The sequence below is a fragment of the Mesocricetus auratus genome, unplaced genomic scaffold, assembly GCF_017639785.1.
Source record: "Mesocricetus auratus isolate SY011 unplaced genomic scaffold, BCM_Maur_2.0 Super-Scaffold_100008, whole genome shotgun sequence".
Classification (NCBI taxonomy): domain Eukaryota; kingdom Metazoa; phylum Chordata; class Mammalia; order Rodentia; family Cricetidae; genus Mesocricetus; species Mesocricetus auratus.
In genome coordinates this window covers 74,987,389-75,001,750 of record NW_024429192.1, presented here as the reverse complement: position 1 = coordinate 75,001,750, position 14,362 = coordinate 74,987,389, and the positions used below count along the sequence as shown (strand labels likewise).

Here is a 14,362-nt window from a genome sequence, read left to right as displayed (position 1 = left end):
CACACAGGCCTTTGGGATACATAGTATGCATCTCACACAGGCCTTTGGGGTACATAGCATTTGTGTCACACAGGCCTTTGGGATACATAGTATGCATCTCACACAGGCCTTTGGGATACATAGTATGCATCTCACACAGGCCTTTGGGGTACATAGCATTTGTGTCACACAGGCCTTTGGGATACATAGCATATGTCTCACACAGGCCTTTGGGATACATAGTATGTATCTTACAGTTTTTTGTTGTTCTTGAAAGAAACATGAGCTCAGCTGGCCCTGACGGGAGGAAGACAATGAGAAAATGTGATGGGCTCATTGACTCGTTGGTCCATTATGTCAGAGGAACTATCGCAGACTACCAGCCAGATGATAAGGTAACTCAAGAGTTGTGCATCCTCACACCAGATTGCCAATATGACTTACTTCAACGCTTCATGCTGTTAAAGTAATCGCTGGATGTAGAGCTGAGGCCTAAATAACCTTGTCGTGTGTATACGAGCAGTATTCGTGTTGTTTTCACAGGCCACAGAGAACTGTGTGTGCATTCTTCATAACCTTTCCTACCAGCTGGAGGCAGAGCTCCCAGAGAAGTATTCCCAGGGTATCTACATGCAAAACCGGAATATCCAGACTAACAGTAACAAAAGTATTGGGTGTTTTGGCAATCGGAGTAGAAAAGTAAAAGAGGTATGTCCGGAGAGACAGATGGGGGTGAAGGGACTCTCACTCCCGAGTATGTCAGCTACTGTTTCAAATTTAGCTCTCACATCAGTCCTCCTGTGAGGCTTCACCAATAAGGAAACGGCTACAGAAAAATTTGTTAATTTTCCTACATCAATTCAATGCCTGGGTGAAGGGGATAAAATTCACTTCCCACTAATCTGGCTGCTGATTTGTTGTTAGCTATTAAACCATGCTGCCTGTGTCCTTTGTGGGCTGAAATACAATCACTGCTGAAACACCACTAGAAGCCGTGGTGTTTTCATTGTGTAGCCTAAAAACAAACTGTGAACACATTAAAAGCAAACTTCCTAGAAAAGATGGCATATCTCTTTCAGAAGTGAAGAGAATGGGAACTACTGTATCCTTCGTGTTCTGGTCATTTTACATTTGGAAAATGGCTGGCAAATTTAGAGCCTCGATACTCTCTCAAACAGTTGTATAAGCCCTTGAGGGAACAAACCTTTTTTCTTCAAAGCGATGGTTAAATGCAGCTGGAAACCATTTTAGGACCTGTGTTTAATTACTGTGAAGTGTAAAGTTGGAGAGAGTGAGTTTTGAAAGAAGTCATTGCTGTGAGCTGAACGTTAAGTAATTGAAAAGCGTATATACTGGTTTTCTGATTTGCTAATCTTTCTAGACAGTGTTTCTGGTCTGGGTGTGGGTACGGAGTTGTAGGCATCAGCTGAAGCGCATTTACTCTGTGTGTGCTTAGCAATACCAAGAGATGCCAATGCCGGAGGAGAAGAGCAGCCCCCGGGGCATAGAGTGGCTGTGGCATTCCATCGTGATAAGGATGTATTTGTCCTTAATTGCCAAGAGTGCCCGAAACTATACTCAAGAGGCATCCTTAGGAGCTCTCCAGAATCTCACAGCAGGAGGTGGCCCGGTGAGTCTCGTGCCAGCTTTTCTACTTCTCAACCTGAGGGCATTGTAGACAGAGTGACCTTAGGTGCAGAGGTGAAGCAGTCAGGTGGGAGCAAAGGTTTCCTCATTCCAGCCAAGACAGTTCTCAGAAACCACCAGGATTTCAGCTGCGGTTTCTGTAAAGCTGCATCACACTACAATTACAAAAACAACACATTGGCTCTTCCATTACAGTCCTCAGAACCCTGCCTCAAGCTAGTCAAGAAACATGCAGAGGGAAAGGAAGGTACTTCTCATATCTGGAACTCAGAGCTCTGGGGTAGGTCTGTTCCTTTATGATTAATTAGTCTTGAACGTCTCTGGGTTCTACGTGCACATAGTAATGAAGACAGCTAGGAATGACCCCAGGCTTACATCTTACTACCCTGGTGTCCCCGCAAGTAATGCCATTAAGAACTCAGAGAAGGCCTGGGCGTTGGTGGCGCACACTTTTAATCCCAGCACTTGGGAGACAGAGGCAGGTGGATCTCTGTGAGTTTGACACCAGCCTGGTCTAAAGAGCGAGTTCCAGGACAGCCAGGGGTGCACAGAGAAACCCTGTCATGAAAAATCAAAAAAGAACTCAGCAAAGGTGTCTCACTGGCCTGATTTGTATCTCAACAGGGCTCTGGGAGGAGACGGTAATGTTAGTTGACCTGGTCTGGGTACAGTGCCCAGGGTACAGGTTTGCACTGGCAGGGATCACTTGCCTCTTGCTCTACTTGTAAAAGAAAATTCCCTTGCAGAAAGTCAGTGTTCACACCAAAAGAAATAGTGCATTCTTCGTGGGTAAAAGCAGTTGTGTCTCCAGGAGCATGGGGTTTGAAAGGGCATCTACACATCTGTGTCTTGGGAACCCACCCACAGGGCAGAGCTCGTTCTCTTTCTAGTGACTTACTTTTTATCGCCAAAGTCAAAGCATATGGCAGAAGGTAATTGTCTGTGCCATGTATTGTGTGTCCGTTATGTGTTTCCATATTCTGTTTTAAATCATTATTAGAACTAAGCTTATATATACTTTGATCAGAAACTAATCACGCCAAGATAGTTCATGACATAACCAATCTTCAGTTATATATCCCCATACATAAGCACACTCTTGGAGGGAACAGAAACTTTTGAGAAAATGTCTTTATTCCTAATGTAAGTGTCTTCACTGAGGTCCCTGTGGTCGTGAGTACTTGTGGCCACTGGGTATCTCCCAGTGCTCTTGTACTGAACTTTTGAAATCAAGATTTGAGTAATAGCAACTTAATTGGACACTGTTTTTTCTATCTTCTTGAACTCTTCTTCTAATATAAGCTCATCTTTGTGGGTTTGGTTGGATTTGACCACACAAGGACCTCAGTTTGACTGCCCTACACCCACAAAAAAACCAACATAGCTGGGCTGGAGAGATGGCTCAGCCGTTAAAGGCACAACCAGAGAAAGCAGCATGGCCACCTTGGAATAATGGAGACATGTGGATCCCAAGAGCTTACAGCCAGCCTAGCAGAAACACCAGTATTCTGGTTCCCTGAAACCCTGGCTCAAAGGGATAAAGTGGAAGACAATAGATGACGCCTGATGTCCTCCTCTGTCTTCCGCAAGCTTCAAAGTGTAGTACAGAGTAAAGTCCCACCCTATTTACTTATAAACAGAGATGCAAAAAAGTAATGAAGTGTTTGTTTATTTATTTATTTTGGTTTTTCGAGACAGGGTTTCTCTGTGTAGCCCTGACTGTCCTGGAACTCACTTTGTAGATCAGTCTGACCTCAAACTCAGAGATCCTCCTGCCTCCTCCTCCAGGATTAAAGGCCTGTGCTACCACTGCCCAGCCGGAAAAATATTTTTATTCAGCAAGTATGTTGAAAATCTAAAAGAATTTAAAGAAAATGTATGTAAACTGCTTTCATTAGAGTTCTAGCTTTTACTGTCCCTCGACCTCTGGAATCTACAAAGGACTTATTTCTCTGATACCAAATGTGTAGCATTGACAGGATGTGTCTCACGACAGATGCCCACATCAGTAGCTCGAATGGTTGTCCAGAAGGAAAATGGTCTTCAGCACACCCGAAAGATGTTGCACGTGGGAGATCCCAGTGTAAAAAAGACTGCCGTCTCCCTGCTGAGGAATTTGTCACGGAATCTTTCTCTGCAGAATGAAATTGGTGAGTTGAGGGCCTAGTGTCATAGGTGCCTACTGAACATACAGCAGGAGAGTCGATGATGAGCAGGCCTCTTCGCTCCACAGGTGAGGGGAAGTTCCTTCCCTCACTGCCATTGGATTGTCCTAACTGCTAGCCTTCTGTTTGTTTGCTTTGATTACTTGCAGAAGAAAAATCTTGAACCTCATTAATAATTAGTAAGACACTCAAACTGGGTGGCACCTCTCACCCATTGGCTGTTCCATTCAGTGGGTCTGTCTCATCTACATTGCAAATTTGCTTTATCTTCAACATGTAATTTAAGCTATTGGATCCATGTTGATTCTGAGCTTTAATAACCAATAATAAGTAAAAATCCATTTCAATACATGTTTTTAATGAGATTTCTAGCTAGGTAGATTTTCATTTATTTCATTATTCATCTAGAGAGAGAGAATATATTGTGGATGTGGGTTTAGATAGATGCCTTCCCATATATTTTGGGAATGTAGTTTAGTGTTTCGTGTATCTCCTAAGACAACTACATACGATAGAGAACTCCTTTAATTGCTGCTCCCTTAGCCTTGACTGTCCGAGTTTCCTTAACCTTCATCTGTAGAAGGGCTTTCCTGGTGTAATGATGAAAAGGATGTGACCCAGCTCTCAGTGGGTGCCTGGGCCCTTCCTGTTAGTTGTTTCAGAATTATTTCCATGTTGTCCACATAAGTTGTGAAAGACATACTCATGTTCCCAAGGTCTTTTAGTCTGTGCTTTAACCTTCTGATAATAACGTATCTCTCAAGAACTTAAAGTGTGTGGCCAAAATTAATGTGCTTAAACTCCTGAGCTCACTCAGGACAGCCTGTGGAGGAAGATAGTGTTATTGTAAGTTAGAGACATTTGTCAGAGACTGGAGGTAGCCTGTGTGCCCTGCAGAGTCAGGATATTCAGAGATTCTGTTGTGGGTTCTCCTGGCATCTGAGTTCCCCTTCCTTTAACTGAATCAGAAGTTGATTTTTTTTTCAGTGTATTTTAGTTAATTAAACATATTCTTTCAGGATAGTTAGGCTTTTGTGGGTTTTTTTATTTAACTTATATATAACTCTACCCAAAATATCTTTGTGAAAATCTTTTTCCATTTTTAAGGTGATGTCTATATTGCCAGAAATGGAATTTCTGGATTGAAGAGTATGAAATTTTAAAATTCTGTGGAAGGATTTTCAGTACATTCAGAGTGAACATTAGGTTCTCAGTACACTCAAAGCGGGCATTAGGTTCTCTATACACTCAGAGCAGGGCATTCTCTTTGGAAACATTTTCAGATTTGATTATAGAAACTGGGCATTTTTCTATGCATATGTCACCCCAGCACTTGGAGGTGGGAGAGACAGATCCCAAGAGCTCACTGGCTAGCCAGTGCCCCCCAAACCAGGCTGTGGTTCAGTCAGAGACCCCATCTCAAAGCAATAGGCTGAAAGAGAATAGGGAAGTCAGCTGATACCCTGTTTGACTTTCATGTGATGTGCAGGAGGCACACACACCTAACACTCCTGTATGTGTAGCATATACATTCACACACACACACGTCCTCCCCAAAGAAAAATCTTTCTAACCAAGCATTGTTTTTCTTTCAATTTGTAGCCAAAGAAACTCTACCGGATTTGGTTTCCATAATTCCTGACACAGTCCCAAGTACTGACCTTCTCATTGAAACTACAGCTTCTGCTTGCTATACATTGAACAATTTAATGCAGAATAGTTACCAGAATGCACGGGACCTTCTGAACACTGGAGGCCTGCAGAAAATTATGACCATCAGCATAGGGGAAGGGTAAGGCTCCTAGTACCTGCCCATTGGTGTCTGCATTTCCCTCCACATGACTGTATGAATGCCCTAACTGCAGTTACCTTTCACAAAGTCCTATGAGCAACAAGGCCACAAGCAGCATCACAGATCTGGGCTGTATCTCCTTTAGTTCTTGGTGGTGGACAAGGAAATAACTGAGTTAACCAAGCTACACAGCCATCCATTCTCTTCTAGAAAACCAAGTCACACACCATTGTTTTCTTACTTGTGAATTCTGGTATTTACTCATCTGACTAATTAGCTTCCCAGAGCAATGGTTGTGATTTAAGAACAGTAGCCTATAGGTAAAATGGGATTCTACCATATTATATCTTAAAAAAGAAAAATCAAGTGTCAAAAAACTTAAAGATAGATATTATGAATATAAAACCCTTGTCATTAAAGAACTTTACAGAGTTTTGAATATAAGAGACCTATAATTGCCAGCCGTTGGTGGCACACACCTTTAATCCCAGCACTCGGGAGGCAGAGGCAGGCGGATCTCTGTAAGTTCGAGACCAGCCTGGACTACCAAGCGAGTTCCAGGACAGCCTCCAAAGCCACAGAGAAACCCTGTCTCGAAAAACCAAAAAAAAAAAAAAAAGACCTATAATTTGGGGGTCTGGAGAGACGGCTCAGAGGCTAAGAGCACTGGCTGCTCTTTCAGAGGTTCTGAGTTCAATTCCCAGCAACCACATGATGGCTTATGACCATCTATAATGAGATCTGATGCCCTCTTCTGGCTTGCAGGCATATATGCAGAGAGAATACTATATACATAATAAATAAATCTTTAAAAAAGAGAGAGAGAGAGAGACCTATAATTTAATGACTTTACTTCCTCCAAGTGAATGTCCCTAGGATACTAAGAACACTGTAGGAGGCTAATGTCTCTCTTCTTCCCACAAAGCTTCCATTGTGGAAGAGAAAGCTGAGAGGGAGCTCAACATTTTTATGCATTGTAGTTTTGCTTTCTGTAATCTTGATTGCATGTTAATAGACCTTTGTGCCAAGGCAAATAAATCCACATTCTTTGTTTGAGAAAGAAAATACAGCCATGTGTTAGTAGGCAGTAGAAGACAATGAATCTAAAAAGAAAGAGCCAGAAGTGGGACGTTTAGGACACATTTAGAACTGGGACATCAAAAGCCAGTGCTGTGACAAATGCAGTAGGGAACTGGATTGTGACAGTAAATTCTCTGCTAAAAACAATGCGTTTAAAACTATTTAACAAGTACTGCCAAAAGAGTGTATTTTATTAACTTGAAAAAAAAATTGGTTTGCCCCTACATTGGTGAGGTCCTTTAGTTTCAGAGTCATACATGTTTTCACTTGTTTTTCTGCATTGGGATCTGTAGATATATACCATAATATACAAATGTAAAGGCTCTATACATAAATTAAAAGATTTAAAACATGGGGGTTGGAGAGATGGCTTAGCGGTTAAGAGCACTGGCTGCTCTTCCAGAGGACCTGGGTTCAATTCCCAGCACCCACACACAGCTCACAACTGTCTGAAACTCCAGTTCCAGCAGATCTGACACCTTCACACCAATGCACATAAAATAAAGTTAAATAAGTTATGTTTTAAAAAAGATTTAAAACATGTATAAATACCCTGGATTTTTCTCCATCGATCACTATTTACTAGCATTAATCTTATGATTTATAAAGCAGCTCCTTAAAAAGTGAACTCTGGCTTTCAAAGCTCGTCCTCTGTGTGTGACAAGTGGCAACTGTTGAAGCCACAGTAGAGGAATGCGAGGGGATGGCCAGAGCTCCACGTTCTCACTGACCCACAAGCACCTCTCTTTTCAGCTATGCCCCCAACAAGGCCAGCAAAGCCGCTTCTGTCCTCCTGTACTCGATGTGGGCACACACAGAGCTCCATAACGCCTACAAGAAGGTAAGAGCTGGCCAGATAAAATGTGACACTTGGCCTGGTCCTCATCAGAAACCACCAAATAACTGCGCTTTCTTCTTCTTCTTCTTTGTATTTAAATAGTTTTACTGTTTTTGTTTTGATTTGGTTTTTCAAAATTTCATACATGGGCACTGCATTGGCCCTCCCAAATTCAGGTTCTCCTAAGTATTATTGATATATATATATATGCACACATGTAACCTACTGAGTTAAGCTTTGCTTGAATCCAAGAGTGACCACATGTGTTTAGACAACCAATGTAGGAATTCATCCCTGGGAGCAATTGATTCTTGTTCTTGGTGGCCCTTGACCTGTAGCTCTTCGTCTAAGAGAGGGGATTTCCCCTGTCCACATTGGCACATCAACTGGTGGTGCCATTTTGTGGTATTGTTCAGTCCTATTATTGAAAGTCCATGGATCCATTTTCCCAGCCATGTCTAGGGGACACTATATCAACAGATGTTGTAGACCTTTGGCTCTTAAAGCCTTCCTGTCCCTTCTTCTGAGCCTTAGATATAGGGGTTGCACTGCAAATTTACCAGTTGTGGTTAGGCACTCCACAGTTCCTTATTCTCTGCATTTTGCTCTCTGTAGAATTCTGTAATAGTCTCTGTATGTTGCAAAAGGAAGCTTCAATGAGGAGTGATAGCTACACTTCTCTGTGGCTGTAAGGAAATGTACTTAGAATCGTTAGAAATTATATTGGTTTAGTATCTGGCAGTAGTCGGTTCTCCTCTGGGGGAAAAGACCTCTCCAGGGTTTACAATGCCAGATATGATGTCAGTCCTATCGAGTGATCTTTAAGCCCAGTTAAACCGTTATTGATTATCTCCGAATTATAAGTGCCACTTTTGCAGTGTTGTGGCTATCTTGCGAAACCCGTCATTGCTGTGGCACGCAGGCTTTACTTCTGGGTAGAAGTGTTGTGCCCAAATTCTGAGCCCCAAAATCACCAAGAGGCCCATTTTGATGCAAACGCAGAGTCTTTTATTGTACTTGTTTAACGAGCTAACCCCATTAGTTCTGGCCTTTCATTCATTGACCGCAGCGGATGGCTGGAGAAAGACCCCAAGAAATCATGAGGCAGGGGTCTTATAGGGCAGCGTAAGGGGAGTGTCTAGGGGCATGCAACAGTCTCAGGTTTGGTGCACTTCCAAGCTTGGACGACCTGCCCTGTGCTGATTGGTCAACTGGTTGTTATGGCCCATAGGCCCTCCCAGGGCGGTTGCTATGCTCTTCAAGTCACTGTTGTGCACTTGGCCTTAAAGCACACCCAGAGCTGTAAAGCACAGCCCCCCAGCTAACTTCTGATTGGTTCCTTGCCACAAGGAGGGCATCTGGCCTCCTAGTGACCAGGACGGGAGCAGCAAGGTCAGATGAACACATGTTAGCCTGTCAGGGCTGCTAAAACGGGAGGCAGGTCACTTCAGAAGTACTGACTGCTCCTCTCTCTTGGCAACTTACATAGCACCTTCCTACACATGAGAGCCATTCCTTAGGAAGGGCGCTTCCCAGTCAGTTCCAGCTCAGTTCCTCCAAGTCCTGTGTCCCAAATGCTGAAGGCAACCCCACGAGACAGTAATGGCTGATATTGCTTTGGGAGTCTCTTGGGCTCCTTTGACCAACAAAGCAAGAAGAGCTTTCTCGTGTCTGATACCAGGGGTTTTGCTGGGGGCATTATCACCCCAAGTGGCAGAACTTCTTTAAGCTGTGTATCTATGTATATCATATATATCACGGGTAATTTTAGGAAACTATGACTTCTTATGTCTCTTCAAGCATCCTTAGTGTTATTTATCCTCCCTCCCTCACTTTTCCTCTGCATTGCCTTCCCCTTTCTGGTTAAAGTGCCATTTCCTCCTTCATGTCACCTGTGTCACTGCTCAAGAACTTCCCTCACTCCCTCTCCCCCCTCCCTCACTCCTCCTCCCCTCCCCCACCTCCCCCCACTCCCCCCATCTTTCCCTCACTCCCCTCCCCCACCTTTCCTTCTCTCCCCTCCTCCACCTTCCCCTCACTCCCTGGCACTACTTTGGTCTCTCTTGGCTTTCCAGATTTGCAGGCACTCCAGGTTATTTTTGTACATCTGAAGATTAAAAGCTGGGAGCCACAAAGTAACAGAGGAATGTGACTTGTTTTTAGGGTCCTGAGCACCTCATTCAGTATAATATGTTTTAGTTTCATCTATTTACCTACAAATTTTATGACTTCATTTTTTCTTTACAGATGAATAGAATTCCACTGTATACATGAACTTCATTCTTATTCCCTCATCAATTGAAGGGCATCTAGGTTCAAAAAATATTCCAACAAGCTGGGCATTGGTGGTGCACGCCTTTAATCCCAGCACTTGGGAGGCAGAGGCAGACGAATCTCTGTGAGTTCGAGGCCAGCCTGGTCTACAGAGTGAGTTCCAGGACAGCCTCCAAAATAATACAGAGAAACCCTGTCTCGAAAAACAAAAAACAAGGCCGGGCGTTGGTGGCGTACGCCTTTAATCCCAGCACTCGGGAGGCAGAGGCAGGCGGATCTCTGTGAGTTCGAGGCCAGCCTGGTCTACAAGAGCTAGTTCCAAGACAGCCTCCAAAGCCACAGAGAAAACCAAAAAAAAAAAAAAGAAAAGAAAAGAAAAACAAAAAACAAACAAACAAAAAATTCCAACAGCCTTAGCAATTGAAAAAATGCTAATTAAATGGAAATTAAAACTACTTTGAGATTCCCACTTGCCCTAATCAGAATGGCTAAAATCAAAAGTACAAATGACAACAAATCCCAGCACTCGGGAGGCAGAGGCAGGCGGATCTCTGTGAGCTCGAGGCCAGCCTGGTCCACAGAGTGAGTTCCAGGACAGCCTCCAAAACAATACAGAGAAACCCTGTATCAAAAAAACAAAACAAAACAAAAAAGCTGGCAAGGATTGTTGGGAAAGTGGTACCCTCATTCACTGCTGGGATTGCACTGGCAGGCACTCTGGAAATCAGTGTGGAAAATCCTCAGAAAGCTAAGAAACCTACCTTATGACCAGCTATACCACTCCTTGTCAAGCCTTAAGGACTTAGCATCCTGCCTCACAGACACATGCTCAGCCATGTTCATTGTACTTAATTCACCAAAGTCAGGGATGGAACCAACTTAAATGCTCTTCGACTGATGAAGGATGAGACCTTTCCACATTTATGTGAGGACTTAGTAGCGTTTTTGTCTGCTTCTTCCACAGGCTCAGTTTAAGAAGACAGACTTTGTCAACAGCCGCACCGCCAAAGCCTACCACTCCCTTAAAGACTGATGAAGTGAATCTCAGAAACTTCAGCTTCCCAGTCTCCACTACAGCAAACTCCCCAGAGAAACACCTATTTTTCTACTAACCGACCCAAGAAACCTCAAAAAGCATGCTTTGTTTATGTTCTTTTCTATTTCCGTCCCCCAAATTAGAAAATGAATGATGAGGATATAATTTTGTTAGGCATCCTGAAGACTTTTGCAGGGTTGCCACAGTAGTGGCTATGGAATGAATCTGTTTTATCCTGTAGAGATAATGGGTAGCATTATCCATGCTTACAGTGTATGTGAATTCATGTGAGTGAGCATCCAAGAATACCTGAAGAAACTGTATGACTGACTTTGAACGTGTGATTGACATTTCTATCTCCCTTGTCTGGTTTTTATTCTTGTCACTCATCTGCATGTTACTTCATTATTGGACCCCAGCGTATGTTCACCAACACTGAACAGAACAGAGATGACAAGAATAAAGCTTTGATGGCATATAGTTTAATCTGTGATGTTCTTAACCCTCTTGGGTTGCTTTGCTTTGCTTTATCTTTCTTCCGCTACATGAACGTAAGAAGTGTTGATTACACCGGGCGTTGGTGGTACACGCCTTTAATCCCAGTGCTCGAGAGACAGAGGCAGGCGGATCTCTGAGTCCGAAGCCAGCCTGGTCTACAGAGGGAGTTCAAGGACAGCCTCCAAAACAAAACAGAGAAACCCTGTCTCGAAAAACAAACAAACAAACAAACAAAACAAAAAACAAAAAAGAAAGAAAAGAAATGTAGATTACAGAGCTTCATGGCAATAAGACAAGGAAACTGAGAAGCAGCGTAGCAAACTTAAAACGTCTGGCTCTAGAGGCCCGCCCACCAGGCACCACTAAGATGAGCGGTGAATACGTGGTAGAGAAATGGGAGAGAAAGATTAGCGCCGGAGCGGTTCGTGCGCTGAGGAGGCAGAACTGGAGACACTGCGGTGGTGAGGAACAGGCAGATGTGCGTGGCCTGCGCTGCCACCTGAGGCCAAGTGAAGCCCGGGCCTGTGCTGCCGGGGAGGATATCGAAGCCAGGAGTCTGTGGTATCTGTGGCCTCTGTTACCACCAAAGGTCACATGGATGCCCATGGTGTAAGGATTCAGGCATTATGCTGGCCTGCCCCTGCCCGTGGCAGAATGCACTCAGGCAAGATCCTGGTCAGCCCAGGGTTCCATGAGTACTAGTCTGCACGCAGGTGCAAAGAATGCCTTTAAAGAAAGAGACACCCCCGCCCCAGCCCGGCCCCCCTACCCCCCCGCTAACTTATGCTCTCTCTCTTTCCTGCTGTTCTCCTGGGGCAGACAGCACTCCCCCCCCCCACCTCTCTCACACACACTTCTCTTCTGTCCTCTCACTGCCTCTGTGTCTCTGTCTCAACAAAAACTTTCAATATGAGTGACGTCTACAGGTCCCTGTTTCCCCATCTGCCCGCTGTTGTCCATCACCTGCCCCGGGACACTGATCCACTCGATCCATCACAGGACCTTGGCCCTGCTACCTACGGTCCCAACCCGTGTCACATTATCCTAACACATGGTCTGGATGGCCACCAAAAGCCATATTGACCTCCAAGGGCTTTGCTGAGCTGGTCCTGCCTCTCGCTGGCCCTGCCACTCATAGGAGAGCTGGTCCTGTGGAAGTCTGGGCCGACCACCTCAGCTACTGCCCAGTCCCACCCCAACATCAACCCATCTGTGACCTGCTGAAGCTCATGAAGGACCTGGTCCTGCGGAACCATAACCTCAGGATCTCCATGACTGTAGCAACAGGATATCCAAGAGGAGTCTCGGTGGAGGTCCAGTATTGAGGGTGTAGCTGAAGCCAGAGGCCTTGAACAAGAGCAGACTTGTTGCAATGAACAGTTGCAAGTAAAGCTGTCTCTGTAGCTCCCAATACTACCACGACAAATAAATATATGATGGAGGGGTGGGTAAGGAGGAGGAGCAAAGTAGGGGTTTTTATTGTTATTTTCTTTCTTTTCTTTTTCTTTTTTCTTTTTTTCTTTTTTTTTTTTTTGGAAGGGGAGGCTACAAGGGTGGAGAGTGGACATAGAAAGTCTTGGAAATGAATGTAATTGGGGTGCATGATATGAAATTCTCAAATAAAAAAATTTTTAAAAAGCCCAGCTACATATAAAGAATTGGTTCTGAAATTCTGTGTTCTCCTAAGCATTGTATAAATGGGGGTTTTGCTTCAAGAAACCATTTATGTGTAATGCCACCATTGGGTGCTGATCTGTGAAGTTAGTGTGACCTGGACTTTCCTGCCCACTGGAATTGGTATAAGAATGTTTTGTCCTTTAACAAGGTTCTAAGAGGAGCCAGGGGCCACAGAGGCCAGACAAGGGCTCTGGGAGCAGCTTGCTTGAGTGAGTTATAGTGTTAGTTTTGTCCAGCTTTGACAGTATGACAGAGGGCTGCTGCAGCTTACTGTCTTCCCTGGTTCAAGACCAGGGAGCTCTAGAGAAGGAGCAGGAAGCTATTGTGGCTTCAGCAGTTGCCCTCTGGGCTGGGGAAGTGCATCTGTGGGAAACACAGTTTTACCTGGGTAGTAATTAAAGCCCTTCCCATAGCCCTCAACTACAAGTCTGCTGTTTATTGTTCCTTTGAAGTCTGGCATCATTGGCATAGAAAAGTAAAAGAAGAAAATAATCCTTCAGCTACTGTGATGGGAAAAAAGAAACAAAATAAATTCCCGTTTCTATTTAAATGTGTATTTAATTCTGTATTATGTTGGACTTAAAATCTGTTTAACTTTAGAAGTTTCAGTTTAGCCATTTAGCCCAGGTTGAAAATTTTATCTCCACCAAAGTTCAGACAATAAGCATTTAGGGTTCATTTATTTCTCCAGATAAATTATAGAAGTTAAAAGTTTTGTGGGGGATTTCTCTGCTTTTAGTGTCTTGATCTTAAGGTGTTAATAGAGCATTCTGTTATTTTATATACAAAATGAGTGAAAGTGGCATTGCCTAAAGTTATTTACTAAGTTCTTTACCAAGAAAAATTTCCTATCATGACCAAAGTACATAAGAATTGAAAGACACACACCATTCACTATTGTTAGACTTTATACATTAAAAGGGTCTGGGTCTGGGAGAAATTAGCTAGCATGATCCTCTTCTCTTGCTCATCCCTGTTTACAAACAGCCTCTACTTTACTTTGTCAGCACATATTCGGAGGACCTTGTATACATGAGAATCAGTTGTGACCAGTGGCCTGTACACAAGGCTGTTGTTCTCTGACTGTGCCCATGTCCCTGGAAGCACTAGGTCCATAGACTGGGAGAGTCTACTAGAGAATCCAGCCATATTGGGTCATCACTGATGGTGTTTAAAGGTCACACTGTGGAGCAGCGGCTAGACTCCAGTCCCAGGCTGTGCCAGTGAGACCAGCAGACACTCGGTGGCACCCTAGTGTCCTCATGCTTCTCTTCTTTTTAGAAAATTGTATGCAAGGGAGAGCCTGAAGCAGAGGTAATCACATTGCTAACGTCACAATGCAAAACTTCAGAGGGCCCATCTGAAGCAAAGGCCTT

General features: G+C 43.9%; 1 protein-coding gene across 1 annotated transcript in view; it reads left to right on the top strand.

The window, feature by feature from the left end:
* Nucleotides 1-11,291, top strand: part of Pkp2 (plakophilin 2) — a 71,772-nt gene extending 60,481 nt beyond the window's left edge. The window contains exons 7-13 of the mRNA XM_005077497.4: nt 257-374; nt 523-687; nt 1,436-1,609; nt 3,623-3,776; nt 5,394-5,583; nt 7,417-7,504; nt 10,740-11,291. Coding sequence (XP_005077554.1) covers nt 257-374; nt 523-687; nt 1,436-1,609; nt 3,623-3,776; nt 5,394-5,583; nt 7,417-7,504; nt 10,740-10,808 — 958 coding nt within the window. The 3' untranslated portion in view covers nt 10,809-11,291. The remainder of the gene's footprint in view (nt 1-256; nt 375-522; nt 688-1,435; nt 1,610-3,622; nt 3,777-5,393; nt 5,584-7,416; nt 7,505-10,739) is intronic.
* The last annotated feature ends 3,071 nt before the right edge of the window (nt 11,292-14,362 follow it).